This window comes from Nansenia antarctica (genome assembly GCF_963989245.1).
Source record: "Nansenia antarctica genome assembly, chromosome: 4".
NCBI lineage: Eukaryota > Metazoa > Chordata > Actinopteri > Argentiniformes > Microstomatidae > Nansenia > Nansenia antarctica.
Window position 1 is genome coordinate 41096744 of NC_137689.1, and position 18304 is coordinate 41115047.

The window sequence follows — 18304 nt, forward strand, 5'->3', positions numbered from 1 at the left end:
CATTCCAACAGTAGCTCGGTTTCAGTCACGTGACTTCTATAACGCGCGAAATTCAAGTGGTGGTCAGGAAGTGAAAACGCAGTCCTTAGCATCATGGAAGACACCGACACCAGTTATGATATTATACTACTAAACGAACCTGCACGCCGCAGATGTCGCGGAAAAAGAGCGACTTTTCTCGTGATTTGTCTGATTTGCCCGCGGTCGAGGCGATGGACATCACCAGCTACCTCGTCCTTCAGACCTCATACTACACTGCTAACCAAATTAAGGCGTATAAAAGCCTGGAGGCTTTCAACTACTTCGTGTGTGGATGGGTGAATGACCTCTGCACCAAAGAGGCATTAAATAAATGTCGCCTTGTTTTTTGGTGAGTGTTAACTACCTATACCTTCTCACCTCTAAGTAGCATTATTAAGAGACTATCTAGCTAGCTAACTTTACCTACATGGACTCATGTAAGGCAGCTACTCGGCTAGCTAGCATTAGCCTTCATGCCTTCATGTTTGCAAGCTTGATGTATGGCTTGATGTTGTTAAATGTATGTTACTATCTAGCAAGTTGTTAACTGTAGCTACAATTTTGTAGGTCAACCATTCCCAGAGGTCTGGAGAAACACCATTAAAAATGTGGATTGTAGCTAAAGAAGATGGAGAGGTTGTTACAGAACACTGTAACTGTATGGCTGGGTAAGTCATAAAATAAATATCCTAACCCAAAGCATATTTGACACAACATTTAAGCTCAGACAAAATAATGCCTGCTATAATATTCATGTCATATCATTACTAGCTTTTCCGATCAATCTAGTTATTGTAGTATGTCTCTGTCTATACAGATTGTCAGAATCCTGGTCACATGTTGGAGCAGTTCTGTGATGGAAGCAGGAAGTGTGAAGATGAGAGACGCTTCCTGCACCACTGAGAAGTGCAAGTGGCTAATGCCATCACATGTCAACAAGTTCTTCAGACCCCAGTGGTCAGTCAGCTGTCCAGGCCGTCCTTGCCTGTCTCATTGTTACCCTGCACCTACATGTATGTTCACATACATGTTGGTCTGTCTCTCACATCTGCTCCAGTTGCGATGATAGACCTTTCATCCGCAAAAAGCAAAAACTGGATGATGCCATTGCTGGGAGGACAGGTGAGAAGCACATAATCAGCGTCCCCACAGTCCAATGTCCAACATCAGAGAGGTATATTCAGCTTTTCAAGACTTTGAGCAGAAATTCCCCCAAGAAGTAAAAAAAAAAGAAAAAAAAGAAAAAAAAGAAAGTGCGACTAAAAGTCATAAAGAGTTGGTGTGCATCATAACCATCTAGGTGACTAAAAGTCATAAAGAGTTGGTGTGCATCATAACCATCTAGGTGACTAAAAGTCATAAAGAGTTGGTGTGCATCATAACCATCTAGGTGACTAAAAGTCATAAAGAGTTGGTGTGCATCATAACCATCTAGTTGACTAAAAGTCATAAAGAGTTGGTGTGCATCATAACCATCTAGGTGACTAAAAGTCATAAAGAGTTGGTGTGCATCATAACCATCTAGGTGACTAAAAGTCATAAAGAGTTGGTGTGCATCATAACCATCTAGGTGATTAAAAGCCTCCTCTCCCTGTCTGCTATTCCATGTTTCCGTTTCAGGTGCAAGATGATCAAGAGGGAGAGAAGGCGTGATTACAAATATATGTCTAGTTTACCTGTGGTCTGTCTAGTACACCTGTGGTCTGTCTAGTACACCTGAGGTCTGTCTAGTACACCTGTGGTCTGTCTAGTACACCTGTGGTCTGTCTAGTACACCTGTGGTCTGTCTAGTACACCTGTGGTCTGTCTAGTACACCTGAGGTCTGTCTAGTACACCTGTGGTCTGTCTAGTACACCTGAGGTCTGTCTAGTACACCTGTGGTCTGTCTAGTACACCTGTGGTCTGTCTAGTACACCTGAGGTCTGTCTAGTACACCTGAGTCTGTCTAGTTTACCTGAGGTCTGTCTAGTTTACCTGTGGTCTGTCTAGTACACCTGTGGTCTGTCTAGTACACCTGTGGTCTGTCTAGTTTACCTGAGGTCTGTCTAGTACACCTGTGGTATGTCTAGTACACCTGAGTCTGTCTAGTTTACCTGTGGTCTGTCTAGTACACCTGTGATCTGTCTAGTACACCTGTGGTCTGTCCTGGTCCCGGAAGTTGTGGTTCTCTCCTTGTTGCACTATTATTTGCACAGTGGCAGCTCTTTAACCTGCATTACAGCACCTGCATATTCACTGACCACACTCACTAGAGCAAGTAGGGCTGTGTGATATATTGCTATTGTATTGTATATTGCTGTTGTATGAGACTAGATATATGAGATTTTGGAAATCGTTATTACCCGAGTGTGGTCTTTGAGTTCTGGCTGTTGTATGATCGGTTAATATTTTGTGAAATCACCAATTGTCATCTCTAGAATATTGTTGAATGAATTAATTAAGAATTATGAATTAATTGTTGAATTAATTATTAATTATTGTTAATGTAAATGAAAGTTTACTGAAAAGACTTGAACACAAGATGTTTGAACACAAAAATATGTTTACTGAAAAGATTAAATGATACTAAGAAGACAGAATAATACATGGTTTCTTATTTACAAGACTAGAGTCTTTAACAATTGTTTACAAGAACATGGTGTGCAATAATACATTTGATTCTGTTTTTTCAAGTTAAAACACAAGTGCCTTTGTCTGAAGATCTCCCATCTCAGTTGTGTTCTGTCTCAGAACATCCTCCATCCTCTCCATGTCATCCATCCTTAGATCAGTCTGGCATCCGGCATCTGCATACAAATATAGCAGTAGCGAGCATAATTTGTTATTTAAAATAGTCAAATATGAATGTGAATTGTTATCTTTTTGACAACCTTTTTACAGACATACAAGTTCTCTGTTCCAATTATTGCAGAGATGTTAGTACTCTATTTTCTAAACCTAAACCTAATTCAAAGTTTGCATTGATTTTCTGACAATCACATTTGTAATATTTAATAATAATGCTGGTGGTTAATTTACCTTGTTGGTAATTTAATATCCCACTGATGTCCTCTGGTTCTGGGCTCTCAGTTGTCTGCAGGAGATCCAACAAAGCCTCTGCACATTCCCATTGTCTTGTTGGTCTTCCTTGAGCTCCATCCTCTGCTCTCGTCGAAGAGATGCCTCTGATTTGGGCTTACTTGTGTGGTAACCGAGGCTAACAGTGGGAGCCCAGTCTACCGACTCAACTTCACCCAAAGCGCTAGGGCACCCTAAAAAGTCCCAACAAAAGTCCATATTAGACTACAGGTAACTTAAACATGATCAGTATTACTAAGTAAATTAGCATTTAACCACAACCTAATAATACATAAACAAAGTTTAAACCAAGTTAGCTAACACCTCTGATGAAGTGGTCGCTGCGGACACGGGCGTTAGCCCACTCTGCTCCTCCCCACCGCAGGTCTATGTTTGAAAGCCATTTTTTTCAGCCGTTTTTCGGTTAGCTTCTTGCATTTCTCACCTTTATGGACGACAACCATAAAACCGAAGCACTCGGTAAAACCTCTTGTTTTTCTCTCAGCAGGATCGATTGGAACAACCGTAAACAACACAACACACCTGCATGTTCACAATTTTCACGCTAGATTCTCTGTAGCGAATTACTTCCTGTCCACCATCTGAATTTCGTGCCATAGGAATGCAGCGGTGTGACGTCACGTGAAACCAACCTATCGACTGAGAAGTTGATAGCATGGCAAATAAAACATTCTTCTTCTCTTTTGGGACATTACTTGTACCGTACTTCTCTCTTCTTTATTGGTTCAATTTCACTACTGCCCGCCTCCCTTACCTGCTCCATTGAATTGTGGCACTAAAATCATAAAGGACTTCCTGAACAGTGAATTCATACTACATGGAAAGGCAGATCTATTGATTGATTGATTGAAAACTTTATTAAAAGGTTTGCAGAAGTAGGTACATGAAAGTACATATTACATACAAGGTCAAACTAAAAGGATAAAAACCCAAGAAAGCCACTGGCTTATTTCAATTGGGGTCCTTGATTTTCAATTCATCGTTACATGTAAGACAGACATAAGAAAAGAACTAGTACTATCTACAAGATAATACAGACAAATAACTATTACTATCTACAAGATAAACGTACATCCATCATGGGAAGAACAATACAACAAAACATAAGGTATGTACAGCGGGTAGGACAGGTGGGGACATACACCACAGGTGGGGGCGGGGGACAAAACACAAAGTATGTACAGTGGGTAGTTCGGGTCTTTTAATCTGATTTTTGTTTTAGAGGGTCCAGTTACGGATTGCAGCCTCCTGTAAATGTTTTTTGAGAGTGGTTTTGAAGGTGGGCAGTGTTTTGCACTCCTTTAAGATTATAGGAAGGGCGTTCCACATCTTTACTGCATAGTTTGCAAACGAGTTTAAACCCTTGTTTGTGGTGCAACGCGGTTGAACGTGGTTCGTGGAGCTTCCTCTGGTGTATTGTGACATCGTGGCTTTTTTATGCATAATAAACTTCGGTAAATTTCAGAAAAAAATAACATTCTAATCTTGCATATTGAAAACACCTACTGTACTAAATAGGTCGCAGTATGAACGCTCAGACACGGCCCCTGTCCTCACCACCATTCCAGGTTATGATGGGAGAGATTTGATGAGCAAAGCACGCTTGCAATCAGTTTGGTTGTATCATTATAGATGATGATATGATGGATATGATTATAACAGTCCTGACAGGTTATGGATTTTACGTACATGTTTATGGAGGGCGGCAGTAGCCTAGAGGTTAGAGAGGCTGGCTAGCAATCGGAAGATCACTGGTTCGATCCCTGCCTCAGGAGGGAACTCCATGTGAGCTGGTGACTGGAGGGTTGCTGGCATCATATCTAAGGTGCCTACCACTGCCGTTGTGCCCTTGAGCAAGGCACTTAACCCCTTATTGCTCCAGGGGCACTGACTATAGCTGACCCTGTGTTGAGAGCAAAAAAATACATTTCGTTGTACTCTGTGCAATGAAAAAAAGATTGAAACTAATATAATCTTATGATCTAATGATAAAAGAAGAAAACTGAAATCAACCAACATTTTAATGTTTCAGGTTAGGAGACTAGATACTGAATTGAGGGATTAGTAGCTGAAATTATCTTGATGGCATTTTAGTGGTACTGGTGAATTCATCTTCATCTTAATTGTATTTGCTCATTTGGTTACACACAGGGCACCTACATTACATTGCAACAGTGAAAATGGCTGCATGACTCATCTTTTCTACCAGTTCTCTCTGTAAATCATCTCATGATTAATGATCTCAGAGACTTAATGGATAACTATAAACAAAAACACAACTAGGAAATAAAGCAAAACAAAAACAAAGGATTAGCCAAAGTCCAAAGCTTTTGTCAATCTACTGTTGCACACATGCACACAGACACGTAGTGTACAAACATAATACATACGCACGCACACATGCACACAGACACGTAGTGTACAAACATAATACATACGCACGCACACATGCACACAGATACGTAATGTACAAACATAATACATACGCACACACACAGGCACACAGACACGTAGTGTACAAACATAATACATACGCATGCACACAGGCATGTAGTGTACAAACATAATACATACACACGCACACATGCACACAGACACGCAGTGTACAAACATAATACTGTACATACGCACGCACACATGCACACAGGCACGTAGTGTACAAACATAAAACATACGCACGCATGCAGGCAGGCAGACAGACAGACAGGCAGGCAGGCAGACAGGCTGGCAGGCAGGCAGGCAGACAGACAGACAGACAGGCAGGCAGACAGACAGACGGGCAGGCAGGGATATTTCAATCTGATGAGTGAGTTTCCCACTTCAACTCAATTACACTTAGTTACTTAATCAGATGAAGAAAATTAGTGGATACTGACTAGATAGAATTCACGTAATGTCCCACGAAAGAGGATTACATTGAGCGATAATTGTGCCACCAGAAATGTAATTTGAATTCAATAATTGAATTGGTATTGACTTACTTGACTTATGCCGTTGAATCTCTTGCAGAGCAAAGGCCATCAACGACTCTTCTCCATCCATCACGGCTCTGGGCTTTCTTTTCCACCTCTCCCCAGCTGGTACCCTGCCTCTTCAACTCCGCCTCAGAGTCCCGCCTCCAGCTGTTTCTGGGCCTTCCTCTTTTCCGCTTTCCCTGTGGGTTCCATGTCAGGGCCTGTCGTGTGATGGTAGCTGCTGGTTTGCGCAGGGTGTGACCAATCCATCCCCACTTCCTTCTCCTGATCTGGCTCTCTACTGGCTCCTGGCTCCATCTCTGCCACAGTTCCTTATTGCTGATTTTATCTGGCCACCTGATTTTGAAGACGCGCCTCAGACAGATGTTGATGAAAGTCTGGATTTTCTGCAATGTCTTCTTTGTCATTCTCCATGTTTCTGAGCCATAGAGAAGGACACTTTTGACATTAGAGTTAAAGATGCGCACCTTCGTTGGAGTAGCTATTTCCCTTGAGGCCCAGATGTTCTTCAGGATGATAAAGGCTGCTCTGGCTTTGCCTACCCTAGCAGTGACATCACTGTCTGTGCCACCCTGCTTGTCAATGACGCTGCCACGGTAGGTGAAGGAGTCGACTTCTCTGATGGGTCTGTCGTCTATGATGACGGGGGTGGTGTTCGGGGTGTTAATCCTCATCAGTTTGGTCTTTTCCTTCTTCATCCTGAGGCCTGCTGCAAGGGATGTGATTGATAGCTGGGTGGTCTTGTCCTGCATGTGGTTATAGCTGTGTGACAGGAGTGCCAGGTCGTCAGCAAAATCAAGGTCATCAAGCTGTGACCAGAGGGTCCACTGTATGCCTTTCTTCTTGCCCGCTGTGATGGTCTTCATTATCCAGTCTATGACCAGGAGGAACAAGAAGGGTGACAGTAGACATTCCTGTCGCACTCCGGTCTTGACCTCGAAACTGTCTGACGTCTGGCCTGCATGTAAGACCCTGCAAGTCATTCCCTGGTAGGTGTTCTGGACCAGGGAGATGATCTTCTCAGGGACTCCGTAGTGCCTAATTAGTTTCCACAGTGTCTCTCTGTCCACGCTATCAAAGGCCTTTTCGTAATCTACAAAATGTATGAATAGGGAGGAGTTCCACTCTATAGATTGTTCCACTATGATGCGTAGTGTGGCAATCTGGTCGGCACAGGATCTATTACTCCGAAAACCTGCCTGCTGGTCTCGAAGTAGGGGATCAACTGCAGTTCTCATTCTCTCCAGTAACACTCTGTTTAGGACTTTGCCTGGTACTGAAAGAAGCATGATTCCCCTGTAGTTGTTGCAGCAGGTTAGGTCTCCATTCTTTGGAATTTTGATAATAACTCCTTCCTTCCAGTTTTCCGGCACCCTCTCCTCCTCCCAGATTGTTGCGAAGAGGCTGTGGAGCATCTCCGTGGTGGTTGCGATGTCGGCCTTGATTGCTTCTGCTGGTATTCCATCCGGCCCTGCAGCCTTTCCTGACTTCAGAGCCCTGATAGCCTGTCTGATCTATACCCTGCTGGGTTTCTCACAATTTATTGGTAGAGGTGTATCTGCTGGTGGTATGTCTGGCCTTACTACTGGGTTTGGTTGATTAAGAACTTCTTTGAAGTGCTCTGCCCATCTTCCCCGCTGATCCTGAATGCTGGAAATTAGTTTGCCCTGCTTGTCCTTCACTGGCTTACCAGACTGGTGGAACTTGCCTGCTAGCTGTCTGGTGATACTGTATAGGTCCCTCATATTCCCCTGTGCTGCTGCCGTTTCGGCCTGTGAGGCCAAACTGTCCATGTGGGCCTTTCTGTCCTTCCTGAAACCCCTCTTCACCTCCTTATTCGCCTTGCTGTAAGCTTCCTGTGCCTTTCCCTTCGCTGCTCTTGTCTTTAGGGTTGGGTACCGTTTGGTTTTATTCGATACCGGTGCCAAATCGATACTTTAAAAACGGTACCGGTACCGAAACGGTACTTAAATCGGTACTTTTGATTATATATATGCTATACTATATGATTTATATATAGAAATCCAGGATTTTTCACATCAGTGGCGGGGTGGTCACTGACACGATTTTCCGAGTGCACGCCATTAATGCCGAGCGGCGATGTTTTATATAAGGTGATCAAATACCAACTTATCCTGATGCTACAGCTGCAGCAGAACATGGGGAAATACAGCACTGAACATAGGTTACCGTATAATATACATGTGACTGACAGATACGCCCAAGACACACACACACACACACACACACACACACACACACAGTGAAAGATAATCAGCTCATTGAATATGAAGTACACAAGAGTACAAACAGAACCGGGAACGTGCATACAGCACTTCATCAATATGAAGTAGGCCTACATGAGAGTACACGCACAAAACGGGCTAACGTTACTCATTAACTGTTTACACAAGTAAAATCACAGTGTGACAGTCAGATGAAGCATTCGGTAAACAATCAACAGAAAGGTAATGCATCAGCTGAGTTAAAGAAAACCACATTTTACCTTTGATGACACCGACATGAGCCCTGTTTTCCCGTACCTCTGCCGTTCTGTTCGTGATGATTTTAGATTATTTTTGCCCCGCGCATATTGCCCTGTAATAAGACCATGCGACCACAGCTTCCGTGTGTCTCTTATTGTCCAAATGTTCCCTGAATTTTAGCTGCATGTTTTTCCAGCATGTAAATCCGTTGTCAATAAAAATTCGACTCCAATTCTTTCCCCCTGCCAATAAAACGTTGTTAAAGTGATGGAGAGATGCAAAGGAGAGGGATTTCCTGAAATCCATATTTCCCGCTAAATTCAGACCAATCACAAAACTGTTTTGCAAGCACGTCGCCTCACACTTGTTGAGAGCGATTCAGTCTCGGATTACATTAGTGGAACTTTAACAGGCGATGTCACGTGCGGTTGCATGTAACGTCCGTTTCGGACACCAGGAGGCGAGAGGAACCGAAACGAGGCACCGAAATCTCTGTTGCAATTCGGTTCGGTAGGTACCGAATGTAAAGTAACCCGTACCATACCGGTACCGGTTTTCGGTACCCAACCCTACTTGTCTTACCTATGTTCATCCTTTCCTTCTTCCCTTTCCTCTCCTTTAGCTTCAGCAGTGTTTCAGCCGAGACCCAGTCCTGGTGTTTTGTCTTCCTCCTCCCAAGGACCTCCTCGCATGTGTCCAGCCAGATCTTTTTTGACTGCTGCCACCGGGTCTCCACATCTCCCTCTCCATCCATTCCTTCGTCCTGCAGTATCTGGAATCTGTTCTTGAGGCTTATCTGGAAACTTTTCTCAACTTCCCTGTTCCTAAGAAGTTCCAGGTCATACCTTGCTGTTGTGTTGCTGGTGTTGTGGTGTCTTTTCAGACGGAGCTTTGCAGTCATCAGAAGGAGGTGGTGGTCTGATGATACATCTGCTCCCCTCTTCACTCGCACATCTTGGCATGACCCTCTGAACCTTCGACTGATACATATGGGGTCTATTTGGTTTTCTGTTACCTTGTCAGGGGAAATCCATGTGGCCTTGTGGATTCGTTTGTGTGGGAATCTGCTGCCTCCTATGACCAGCTGGTTTATGGAACAGAGGTCTGCGAACCTTTCTCCATTTTCGTTCATCTGGCCCAGCCCATGTGCTCCCATGATGTCTTCATACCCAGTGTTGTCAGCTCCGATCTTGGCGTTGAAGTCTCCCATGAGAACAGTGACATCGCCCCCTCTCTGTCTGTCCAAGACACCCTGTAACTGGTCATAGAAGTTGTCTTTGTTTTCCTCTGTGCCTTCATTGGTTGGAGCATAGCACTGGATGACATTTAGCTTGATGTTCTCTCTCTGGGTGGCAAACTGAGCAGTGATTATTCTTGGGCTCACTGGTTCCCAGCCGATTAGAGAGCGCTGAGCTTCTGGAGCCAGCATGAGGGCCACTCCTTCTGTGTGGTGTGCTCCCTCTTCTGCGTGTCCCGAGTAGAGCACCATCTCCCCTGATGTTAGCTTTTTCTGCCCCGCTTGCAGCCACCTCGTCTCACTCAGTCCCAGGAGAGGGATGCCATAGGTCCTCATCTCCTGTGCTACCTGGACTGTCCTCCCGGTCTCGAACATGGTCCTGATGTTACATGTAGCGATCTTGGTGATGGTCCTGGGGGTTAGCAGGGGGGTCGGCCCTACAGCGTCCCTTCGGCTTTGGCTGTCTGGCGTCATATACCTCCTCTGTGGAAGCCCCTCTTTCCCCAAGCCGTGATGTTTTCGTTTTGTCGTTAATGTTTCCGTAACCAGTTTAAACTTTTTGTGCTGTGGAGTGGTTGGCCCCACGCGCAACCCCCACTTCTGGAGGACCATGTGCTGCTCTTAGTCAGGTTTGCCCCACCCAAGGACGATAGAGCCCTCGGGTGAGGGTCCCCCTAAGCCCCCCCACCACTACAAGGTGGCAGCACATCGGGGGGGCCATTGCTTGAATTCAATAATTGAATGCATATAATGAATTTGAATGTAATAGTATTGAATTTTATTTAGTCAGTATTGAAATTGTTTTGCATGAATTCAATTATTTAATGCATTAATTGAATATGTATTTCACAACTTAAAATTGAATCAAAAGTTTTGTAATTGTAAGTGACATTCAACGTCCCCAAAAATCTGGGCGCTTAGGAAAAGTAGAAGAGTGCATGAATGTCATGAAGCACCTTCCACCCTTCCACCCTTCCAGCCAAACAATGCCAGCGCTGTGAGAAGGCTGATCTGTGGAAAGGCTGATCTGTGGGAATGTGTAACCAGGGTGACGGCTAACCAGCCCACAGGCGCAGGACACAGGCGCAGGACCGCCAAGAGAACAGAGACAATGTGTAAAGAGGGAATTAATGAGTACAAGGCCGTTCCCATCACTCACATGAACTGATGGGGCTAGCACAAGGCCAGGCTAGCACAAGGCTAGCACAAGGCCAGGCTAGCACAAGGCTAGCACAAGGCCAGGCTAGCACAAGGCCAGCCCTGGTAGTACAAAAGTCTGAAGCAGGTCTGGTGTGTTTGACTGTCCTGCAGACCCAGGTTACACTACTGGTTACACTTGATTGATTGATTGATTGAAAACTTTATTAGAAGATTTGCAGAAGTAGGTACATGAAAGTACATATTACATACAAGGTCAACTAACAGGATAAAAACCCAAGAAAGCCACTGGCTTATTTCAATTGGGGTCCTTGATACTCTACTGGTTACACTACTGGTTACACTACTGGTTACACTACTAGTTACACTACTAGTTACACTACTGGTTACACTACTGGTTACACTACTAGTTACACTACTGGTTACACTACTGGTTACACTACTGGTTACACTACTAGTTACACTACTGGTTACACTACTAGTTACACTACTGGTTACACTACTAGTTACACTACTAGTTACACTACTAGTTACACTACTGGTTACACTACTAGTTACACTACTGGTTACACTACTAGTTACACTACTGGTTACACTACTAGTTACACTACTGGTTACACTACTAGTTACACTACTGGTTACACTACTAGTTACACTACTGGTTACACTACTGGTTACACTACTGGTTACACTACTAGTTAGACTACTGGTTACACTACTAGTTACACTACTAGTTACACTACTGGTTACACTACTAGTTACACTACTGGTTACACTACAGGTTACACTACTAGTTACACTACTGGTTACACTACTGGTTACACTACTAGTTACACTACTAGTTACACTACTAGTTACACTACTGGTTACACTACTGGTTACACTACTGGTTACACTACTGGTTACACTACTAGTTACACTACTGGTTACACTACTGGTTACACTACTGGTTACACTACTGGTTACACTACTAGTTACACTACTGGTTACACTACTGGTTACACTACTGGTTACACTACTAGTTACACTACTGGTTACACTACTAGTTAGACTACTGGTTACACTACTAGTTACACTACTAGTTACACTACTGGTTACACTACTAGTTACACTACTGGTTACACTACTGGTTACACTACTAGTTACACTACTGGTTACACTACTAGTTACACTACTGGTTACACTACTGGTTACACTACTAGTTACACTACTGGTTACACTACTGGTTACACTACTGGTTACACTACTAGTTACACTACTGGTTACACTACTGGTTACAGGTTCCCACAGATCACCATTTCCACCGTGTTGTTCATGTGCTCATCATGTGTTGTTAATGTGTTGTTAATGTGTTGTTAATGTGTTGTTAATGTGTTGTTCATGTGCACATCATGTGTTGTTCATGTGCACATCATGTGTTGTTCATGTGTTGTTCATGTGTTGTTCTTGTGCACATCATCATGTGTTGTTGTGATCCTCCCTGCACACACTTCAGAGGTCTAGTGGCAACCTGTTCTTCATCGCCAAGTCAAGTTTATTATCCATTTGTAGGAATAACAAACATACAGTGTACATTGGAATTAGGGAGCACTCTATTGACATAATGTATTTATCTAATGTAATGTTGTTGTGTGTGTATGTGGAGCTCAAACTCATTACATTAGATAAATACATTATGTCAATACAGTGCTCCAGGGACTTTTAGAAGAATAAAATCAGAACATACCGCATGAATACAAATATCATTCTAAAGCAATCAATCAATATATTTTTTTAAGACGGATGGCTTTTGTGTAAATACAGTTTTTGAATCTTGTGGTGTAGTGTTTGTGCTAAAAACAATATTAACCACCATTGGGTTAGGGTTAAAGTTACTGCACCAATAATGAATTCGTGAAACGCACAGGGCAGATTTCTTCTCATATGTGATCATATGAGGAGTCATGCTGCATCATTGTAATCAGTGGATACTAGAGAACAGTAATATTTCCTGCCATGTAAAACATTGCAACTAGGGATGAAATAACAGCATAATACTGTGATTTTGTTTTGTATTTCTGCCTTACATTTAAAGGACACACATACCTGGCACACTTTTGTCATGTGTTTGTGTTCTCTACATTCCTACAAGCATTATAAATCATCATTGCTCTTACTGCGCAAATAATCTATTCAGGTATGGCCATTAAAATTTAGTGTGGTTTTGGCCCCAAAGCGATATTAGCAGCTATTATGAAAAAAACAATACTACTCTCAGGGAATGTCATTACTTCAGCACATAGTTCCGAAAATAGAGTCAAAGTGATTGAAAGAAAACTCCAACATGCTCTCGTAGACTTCTGTCTCATCACCTTTTTGCTGTAAACAAATACATCAAATGCATGATTCTTTATTTTTAGCTGGATGAGATGCCTTCATGCTTTCTGATCTTGTCAGAGCTTCAGTACAAGATGAGAGCAACTTCTAGTCTTTTGGCAGTGCGAGAGAGCGCTCTGTGGGATTGTAGTGGCCTGACAGACTTTGTTTGTTTTATTGTCGGTTCTAACTCGATCCCCAAATGAATATAGAGAATGACAGCTTTGCACCGTGTATATTCCAGTGCCATAGAGCATGGTCAGAGCAATTCCAACACACACAGACACACCGGCTAGCTTCCCCTCCATGCCTGCAATTTGATTTGCAGGGTGATTTATCCCTTTGCCTTGGCTCTGAGCAGACCGACCACCCTTCTCCTTTCCCTCTATCTCTTTCTTTTCTATTGTGCTGTCTCACTCCTTTTCTTTTCCCCTCCATATCCCTCTTATTTCCTTCTCTCTCTCTTTTACTCTCTCGCTCTCTTTTTCTGCCTATTGGTGACATTAGACATGGATTTATATGCTATGTTTGGATTTTTCAACATACTATATGATGTGCTTTGTTGATTCTAAAATGACATTCGTGGAGTAGAATAGCGATCAAATTGATCATTTTCCTCCCTCTAATTTTTGGATCCGAGGCTAGAGTTGAGCCTATGTTGCAGGACACAACGCACTTTAGCTAGTTAACCATTAGCCCTAACCATAACCCTACCAAAACATGGCATTGCCTAGGCCAGCGGGATACCGCTTCAGGTCTCAGGAAGGTGACATCAATTTACCTCATGATTCACTACATTCACCTCACTGACCTCCTCCGTCACTGTAGAAACCACAGCAGAGAGATAGAGCCCAGCCAGCTGTGCGATGTAACAGAGTCTGATCCATGAATGTCTCAAGCTTGATTCAAACCTGCAGTATACAGTATATGACACAGAGCAGCATGCTCTAGAAGTTAGTGTACTAGTTATGACACTAACAAATAATGGCTGTTGGTTGCGCGATGGCGATAATACTGGGTTTCAGGAAGGTAACATCACTGCACCATGTAAGTAAGTAAGTAAGTAAGTAAGTAAGTAAGTAAGTAAGTAAGTAAGTAAGTAAGTAAGTAAGTAAGTAAAGCTTTATTCAGCACCTTTCATACAAGAAATGCAGCTCAAAGTGCATGGAATAAAAACAGGAATAAAAACATAAAGTGAATATAAAAACATATACAATATGCAATATAAAAACATATACAAGCATAAAATTAATATATAAGCAGTACAGAAAACAGTAAAAAGAAAAGGTAAAGATAAAATACAATAGAAAATAAATAAATAAAAAAGGAAAACAATGTACAACCTCTTTCTTAACGCTCAGTAACCGCTATCCATCTTCTCATCAGCAGAATACCTTTCCCTATCCATTTTATCTCCCTACCAGCGCCTCAAATATAAGTTTTTGGAAAAGGTCACATCAGCTTGGTAAACGTGGCTGAACGGACCTTGCACCAAAAATCCAACTTCTCAGTATCAACATTACAGTTTCTTTCTTTTGCACTTACTCAAACCTTCTGACAACGTACAATCATCTCTTTCTCAACTAGTCTTTTTATCTGTACATCGATCTGGCAGCGTCAGATCACAGTATTTTAACCAACTGGATTTGTAGCCTAACTGTCGTCTGTCTCTCGACACTGTAGCGCAAAGTTCCAGTCACTGGATTTGTAGGCTAACTGTCGTCAGTCTCTAGACACAACAGCGCAAAATCCCAGTCAATTGGATCTGTAGCCGCGTGTCCCATAGAGTAGTTGTTCTAGAGAGTAGACCATGTTGCCAGATGGGATTGACAATTTCCAGCCCAACCACAGTCTAAAAACCGCCAAATCCACCAAAAACTAGCCCAAAACGTATATACCACCAAAATGCTATTTATCCAGCCCAAATGCTTTTTTCCCCGTCCATCAAAACTAGCCCAATTGGGCGGGAATGAATTTTTAAAAAAGATTTGTGTTTTATAAGTATTTCACCCCCTACCAACCAGCAATAATTCTGGCTCCCACAGACCGGTTATGTGACCATGAGGCACACAGATTAGTCCTCTCACTTAAAGAAAGTACTCCTAATCTCAATTTGTTACCTGTTTAAAAGACAAATGTCCACAGAATCAATCAATCAATCAGATTCCAACCTCTCCACCATGGGCAAGACCAAAGAGTTGTCTAAGCCAAGGACATCAGGGACAAGATTGGAGACCTGCACAAGACTGGAATGCATTTGTAATGCATTCATTCGAATATGGAAGAAACACGAATTGACCATCAATCTCCCTCGGTCGGGGGCTCCACGCAAGATTTCACCTCGTGGGGTGACGTTGATCATGAGAAAGGTGAGGGATCAACCCAGAACTACACGGTAGGAGCTTGTTAATGATCTCAAGGCAGCTGGGACCACAGTCATTAAGATGACCATTGTTAACACACTACGGCGTAATGGATTGAAATCCTGTAGCGCCCGCAAGGTCCCCCTGATCAAGAAAGCATGTGTATAGGCCCATCTGAAGTTTGCCAATGAGCACCTGGATGATTCAGAGGAGGCTTGGGGGAACGTGATGTGGTCAGATGAGACCAAAATTGAGCTCTTTGGCATCAACTCGACTCGCCGTGTTTGGAGGAGGAAAAATACTGACTTTGACCCCAAGAACACCATCTCCACTGTCAAGCATGACGGTGGAAACATTAGGCTTTCGGGCTGTTTCTCTGCTAAGGGGCCAGGACGACTTCATCGCAGCGAGGGGAGGATGAACGAGGCCATGTACCGTGAAATCTTGGGTGAGAACCTCCTTCCCTCAGCCAGGACACTGAAAATGGGTCGTGGATGGGTGTTCCAGCATGACAATGACCCAAAACATACAGATAAAGCCTGGTACACATATAAGGATTTTCTAAATCTTAACAGATTTATTATCTGAGACCCCACACATGAAGATAAAAAATCATGGATTGAACAGCTTTGATCGTATTGTGTGTGGTGTACTCCGATATACGACCACATGCATAAAGATCTGTTCTTCGACAGTCTGGAGTCTCGTCCCCCAAGCCAGAAATCTTGCGTGATCAGGGTAGTAGTACCCTGACTGACCTGTAGAGGCAGCCATGTGTGACAGGAGAAATAAAGTGCAGAAGAACGAAAAGAAGAAGACGCGTCAGTCAGCTCGCTTCTTGATTGGCTACATTCCATTCCACGTCACAATCGGACTCGGGTGTTGTCAGTTTCGGCCACACACAAGAGGATTTTTGGTCGTAAATATTGAACACGTTTAAAATTTACGATTACGATTGTCGACCATTGTCGACCATTTTCCGAGCAGATTGTCGGGAGAAATGGACTCTTAACACACCTCACACCACAGGATAATCTTGTAGGATAATCTTTAGAGCCATCCGATAATCGAGCGTATGCTGTCCTTGGTCGGAAGGGGGAAAATCGGCCCAAAATCGGCCAGATTATCTTTATGTGTGTACCGAGCTTAAGGCAACAAAGGAGTGGCTCAAGAAGAAGCACATTAAGGTCATGGAGTGGCCTAGTCAGTCTCCGGACCGTAATCTCATAGAAAATCTGTGGAGGGAGCCAAAGTGGCCAAAATCCCTCCTGGGATCTGCACAAACTTGGTGACCAACTACAAGAAACGTCTGACCACTGTGCTTGCCAACAAGGGTTTCTCCACCCAGTACTGAGTCATGTTTTGCTAGGGGGTGAAATACTTATTTTACTGAATAAAACACAGATCATTTTTCATATAATGTGATGTTCTGGGATTAAAAAAAAAAAATCTGTCTCTCACTGTTAAAATGAACCTACCATTAACATTATAGACTGTTAATTTATTTGTAAGGGGGTAAACTCACAAAATCAGCAGGGGGTGAAACACTTATATACCTGCTGCTTCTTCAGCCAGCTGTGTCGTCAGATTTCCCGCTAGCTCCCTGAGCTCCCTGGGTCTGTGATCGTGTTTCCTGACAAGTTGGCGTTGTTAAAAGTCTCTGGTCAGGGTACACCTGTTCACACCTGCTCACATACCTTCAGCGTAACACTGCTTTAAAAATGTGCCTTCTGAAAAACACTTGCAAGATCGGGCGATTTCTCCAGCCACAATAAAGCTGCTGCATCATTTGTTGCTGTAGCTTTTGCGAACATATTCTGTTGAGAATGCTGCCTTTTAATTCTTGGACTTTTGGTTGCTTTTCTTGGTGGCTGAGGTTAGCATATTTGGCTCTGTCTGCCTCGTAGCAAAGACATACCGGCTTGTCTCCAATAAGCACAAACATGTATTCACTTTCTCATCTCTCTTTAAATTGCCTTCCTTCTGCATCATAGTTGTTCGTTAGACATTACACCATGTGACACATAGTTAGTTGTTCTTATAGATAGCAGACCATGTTTCCATGTGAACAGTGTCTTATCCATTATTCTCCTGTACCCCCCCACCCCATGTGTTCAGACGAGGGCCCCCCCTGTACTTGTCCCCTGTGTGCTTCAGACTGGAGCAGCTGCGTCCCCCACAGCGAGGGTCTCCAGCTCTCACGGGACCTGGGGGCCACGTACCTGGAGCTGCCCTCCCTCAACCACGTCTTTGTGGGACGCTACTTCGGCAGCGTCGTGAGTATATATTTTGAGTATATATTTTGAGTATATATTTTGAGTATACATTTTGAGTATATATTTTTTGTATATATTTTTTGTATATATTTTGAGAATATATTTTTAGTGTATATTTTGAGTAGACATTTTGAGTATACATTTTGAGTATGCATTTTGAGTATATATTTTGAGTATACATTTTGAGTATACATTTTGAGTATACATTTTGAGTGTAGAATTGATATATTTTTTAATATATATTTTTTCCTTTGCCTCTTAGTTTTTGTTATTATATTCTATGTCTTCTTATATGCACCCTAAATGGAGCGCCACCCCCAGCAGATGTATCTCACACAATAGTACTTGTATAAC

At 42.9% G+C, this 18304-nt stretch overlaps 1 protein-coding gene across 1 annotated transcript in view; it reads left to right on the plus strand.

Moving 5' to 3' along the window:
* rhobtb3 (Rho related BTB domain containing 3) overlaps positions 1–18304 on the plus strand; it is a gene marked incomplete at both ends in the record, with an annotated part of 92540 nt that overhangs the window by 18062 nt on the left and 56174 nt on the right. The window contains one exon of the mRNA XM_080529357.1: positions 17832–17950. Coding sequence (XP_080385483.1) covers positions 17832–17950 — 119 coding nt within the window. The remainder of the gene's footprint in view (positions 1–17831; positions 17951–18304) is intronic.